Here is a 4722-nt window from a genome sequence, read left to right as displayed (position 1 = left end):
CCAGCAAAAGAGAACTGCTGTACTTTTGTTTCTGTTCTGAGTTTGGGTTGGGGATGCTTAGGGCTTTCTAATCAAGTCATGCCTTCCCCTTCCCCCCCGGGTGTCACTCTAAGTGTGACCCGGGTGCAATGCTTGGGATGTTTGCTTTTGATGCCTTCTGCTTGAGCAGAGGTGCCCAGGAGATTTTCAGGTGGAAGTTTAGCCCAGGAAACTTGGTAGCTTCATACTCTGTTTCTGCCTGATTGATGGGGGTGGGGCTCGGGGTGGCAATGGCCGGAACAGAGACTTTCTAAGTTAAAACTGGGCATGAAAGGGTTGTGGCTTCGCTCCGAGTTGCTGCTTCAAAACTCTAGGGCCCTTGTAGACAGGGATTTTTCTCATCCTTCAAGCAAGATCAAGGGCAGCACAGAGTCAACGGGATTTTCTCCCTTGGACTCTTTGGCCCCCTGCTATCATTTACTAAGGCTTCTGCTTCTGTCTTCTCAAGGCTTTCCCCATTTGCATATTGTTGCTATCGGCAACAAAGGCAACCCAGTGCAAACCCTCACCTCTCTCCCCTTCCGAGGCAGCCCAGTGCACCCGCCCCCAGTGCTGACTCTTGTCATCCCCTCCCTGTTCCTTCTCAGTCCAACACGACAGCCTCACTGCTCCCTACAGCCTTCGGGATGAACTGAACTCCATGCTCACAGGAACAGAGCCTGACTCATCGGACATGAACTTTCTCACCCTGGGCCTGTTGCCCTCAGTGACACGAGATCTGACGGGCACCCCGTCTCTTCTCTCCTGTCCCACAGCTGTCCACACCGATCCTCTTTCTCTTTCCTGATCCACTTCCTGCTGGCCCCAGATCCTGCCCTGGAGCCTGTGTCTGAATGCCCCAACACCCAGGGTCTCCCTGATGTGCTTGTGACCACAGTGGCCCATCTTCTGAAGATACTTTGTACAGGAAGGTCAGTTTTCAAATCACACACATGCGCGCACACACATGCACACACACACATGCACACACACGCACACACACATGCACACACACATGTGCGCACACACATGCGCGCACACACATGCACACACACACATGCACACACACGCACACACACATGCGCGCGCACACATACACACACACACACGTGTACACACTCTAGCAATGCAGCACACCAAGGCTCCCGGGCTCCAGCCCACCTGTGTCCACGTGTGTCCTGAGGGCTTCGCTGTGACCCTGTGGTACGATGAGTTAGACAGCAGCTCCACCTTTTCTGTCCTGCCTCTGACTGTGTGTCTGACTCTCCAGGACTTGTCCTACAAGGACCGGCACTGGCACGAAGGCTGCTTCCATTGCTCCAGATGCGGGAACTCGCTGGTGGACAAGCCCTTCGCCGCCAAGGAGGAGCAGCTCCTGTGCACCGACTGCTACTCCAATGAGTACTCGTCCAAGTGCCAGGAATGCAAGAAGACCATCATGCCAGGTCAGAACACTTGCCTCTCCCACGCGCACATGGCGCACGGGAGCCTGAGCCAGTCTAGTGATGTGGGACTCTCGCTTGGCCATAGACACTGGTAGTGGTACTTCAGTGCTGTCCCCTGAACTACAAGATGTGTTTAGTGACCTAAGATGTGGGGTTGGTAGCACACACCTCTCATCCCAGCACTCAGGAGTCAGGGCCGGTAGATCTCTGAGTTTGAGGCCAGCCTCGTCTACAAGAGCTAGTTACAGGACAGCTAGAACTATACAAAGAAACCCTGTCTCAAAAATTGGAAAAAAAAATTGCAGGGGTGAGGTGTATCGTTAGGAGATGTGGGATCTCTAAGTAGAAGTTATGTTCAGTCACCCCTTGGTGTCTCCAGACATTGGGTCCAGGCACCAACACACACAGATCCTTAAGCTCCTTATTGCAAAATGCCCGATGCTTACATAGAGCATCTTCCCGTGTATTTAAAATCATTTGCAAGTGCTATATGAACACCGCTATATTGTTCTATGTGGAAAATAATGACAGAGGAAGTCGATGTAAGTTCTCTAAGGAGATAATTGTTTTCTTTGGGGATTCTTGATCTGCAGTTGGTTGTCAATAGAGAGAACTGGCCAGTAAGAAGACTGCCGGGCGTTCCCTGGAAATACAGCTCCTCCTCTCCCTTACTTTTCCCACTACATGCGTTTTCTCATTCTGCCCTGCTTGCTGAGTTTGTACTCAGTGATTTCAGCAACTATGACTTGTGCCCTGGGGTGTCAGGACTGGCCAAGAGCTACAGGTTGCTTAGCTGGAGTCTCAGAGTCCCATCATCTGTCTGACTCATGGAGTGATGTCCTGAATAGACAGACAGACATCAAAAAAGGACAGAACCTCAACTGGGTTAAGAACTGGACGTAATGATAAGGTGTCTCTTTTTTCACCTGGAAAAGACAGGGTACCCCTCTCTCTCTCTCTCTCTCTCTCTCTCTCTCTCTCTCTCTCTCTCTCTCTCTCTCTCTCTCTCTCTCTCTCTCTCTCTCTCTCTCTCTCCTTTTGGTTTTGTGAAGGAAAAAGGAATCTTTACTTTTAAAAAGTGAGAGAACAGCCCAGGTATTGAGGTACACACCTTTAATCCCAGCATGCCGGAGGGAGAGGCAGGCAGATCTCTGGGAGTTAGGGACCTGTCAGGGTAAGTTAATGAAAATATATGGAGGGCCGGTGTAGCTCAGTGACAGTGTGCTTGCCTAGCACATGGGTTTGATTACCATCACTGCAAAAATACACACAAACACACATGCACAAATACAGGATCGAAGGAGCAAATCTTAGCAGATACGTGACGTAAAAATGGGCATTAGAACATCTCAGAGAACCGAGGCTAGGACTCTGATGTCACCCCCATTTTAAAAAAGGTGGTACAGGCATAGGGGTAGGTTCAGGGGCCACCGTGAGGAATAGCCTTTGCATGACCTATTAAAAGGCTGTCCAGATTCAAGTTGCCTGGTTCAGCCAATAAAAATACAGGTCTTGGGCTGGAGAGATGGCTCAGAGGTTAAGAGCCTCTTCCATAGGTCCTGAGTTCAATTCCCAGCAACCACATGGTGACTCACAACCATCTATCATATGGATCTGGTGTGCTCTTCTGGTCTGCAGGCAGAACATCGTGTACATAATAAATAAATACACCTTTTTAAAAATTACTTTAAGAGCCAGGTCGCTTTTAGCATGTGTCATACATGGCTGCTGAATAGCTACACAAAGCCGGCAGAGAGCTTCCGTCCCTGGAGTGTCATTAGGAAGTATAGGCCCTTCCTGAAGACTAGGTAGGCGGAAGCACCAGTAAGCAGGTCACTTGGATTCAATGGGGATGGCAAGCTGACTGAGGACAGAGACATCTGTGAGCAGATGGGACTCAGGGAAATGTAACTTTGGGTGCGTGGGGAAGGTGGACAGATCCTGTGCAGACAGTGGTCCAAGCAAGGCCATCAGGCGCCCTCTAGTGGAGAAACTGTGTATAGACAAGAGAACTCAAATTGTTTACAATTGACTGTTAACAAGGTCCTGAACCTGGTCAGTCGGAAAGCTGAGGCAGGAGGACAGTACATTCCAGGCCAGCCTGGGCCATAGTGCCAGATTCAATGTAAGATAACTAAATAATTTAAAGTGTCAAGACGTCTCCTTTGGAATATTTTAACTATCGGGAGGGTTAGAATCAAGAGGAAGCAGACACATTGAGAAACTTTAGAATCACCAGGTGTATCCACTCTGTGGCCCACAGGCTCTGTGTGTCCCAGAACAGCCACGAATGCCAGCAACGTGTTTGTAGATCACAATATCATATTGTCAGCTGGTGACACATCCCTAAGACCACCGTAATATTAAGTCACCACTAAATTGTGTGCGAGATTTTAAAAATGTGAAATTAACCTTGGGACTCTGAGTTTTGAAGTACATATTGAGAAAGTGTGATTTTAAGTTGAAATTTCTTAATGTGTTAGCTATTTTAGCACTTAAAATATTTCATTATTCATAATACCCATAATTTTAATTTATTTTTGCTACTACTTAAGAATTTGAAGTTTGTTAATCAGAGAACTTTTAAGTAGAGCTATCAAATATATTCAATTTGAAAGTGAAATTTAAGGGAAATTCATTTCGCCCCGCTGGTTACTGAGACCAACATAAAGCCATTTTAAAGTATTGTTCTTAAAGAATCACATTCAGTGCCAGGTGTGATGGGGCACACATTTAATCTCCGTCCTCCATTGATAGAGAGAGGCAGATCTCTGAGTTTGAGGCCAGCCACTTACGTGATGAGTGTCTGTGTAAAAGCAGAAACAAAAGAATCAGATGCAACTGAGACCAAACATTTAAGAGCACTCTGGAAAATATAAGCCCAGATGATGAGGGAGGGGTTGAGAGAAAGCTTAATCCATCCTCCTATCTCGGGCTTCCTAGTGGCTAGAACTGTAGGTATGTACACCTGCCTGTCTCTGGTCGAAGGAGATGTTTAACTCCATTGTGCCAGCGGCAGCGTCAAGGATGCATGTAAAAGCAATTGAAGTTGGAGCTGGGGAGATGGCTCAGTCAGAAAGTGCCTGATTCCTGTCACTTTCCTAGGGGTGTGTGAGCTGCAAAACCTCCATGTCGGGATGGCAGGGGAGGTTGGAAAGGGGTTTAAGGAGGGGCTTCTGTAATCATGTTCATACTGGTCCTCTGCAGTGTTCACACTGGTCTTCAACAGTGTTCACACTGGTCCTCTGCAATGTTCACA

General features: G+C 48.0%; 1 protein-coding gene across 2 annotated transcripts in view; it reads left to right on the top strand.

Moving 5' to 3' along the window:
- The window catches only part of Fhl2 (four and a half LIM domains 2), a 69128-nt gene that overhangs the window by 55573 nt on the left and 8833 nt on the right, over nucleotides 1-4722 (top strand). For both annotated transcript variants that reach the window (XM_005360002.2, XM_013351023.2), the window contains exon 3: nucleotides 1289-1463. In XM_005360002.2, coding sequence (XP_005360059.1) covers nucleotides 1289-1463 — 175 coding nt within the window. The remainder of the gene's footprint in view (nucleotides 1-1288; nucleotides 1464-4722) is intronic.

This window comes from Microtus ochrogaster, linkage group LG2 (assembly GCF_000317375.1).
Source record: "Microtus ochrogaster isolate Prairie Vole_2 linkage group LG2, MicOch1.0, whole genome shotgun sequence".
Classification (NCBI taxonomy): Eukaryota; Metazoa; Chordata; class Mammalia; order Rodentia; family Cricetidae; genus Microtus; species Microtus ochrogaster.
The sequence above is the reverse complement of the archived record's forward strand: the minus strand, read 5'-3'. Positions and strand labels throughout refer to the sequence as shown.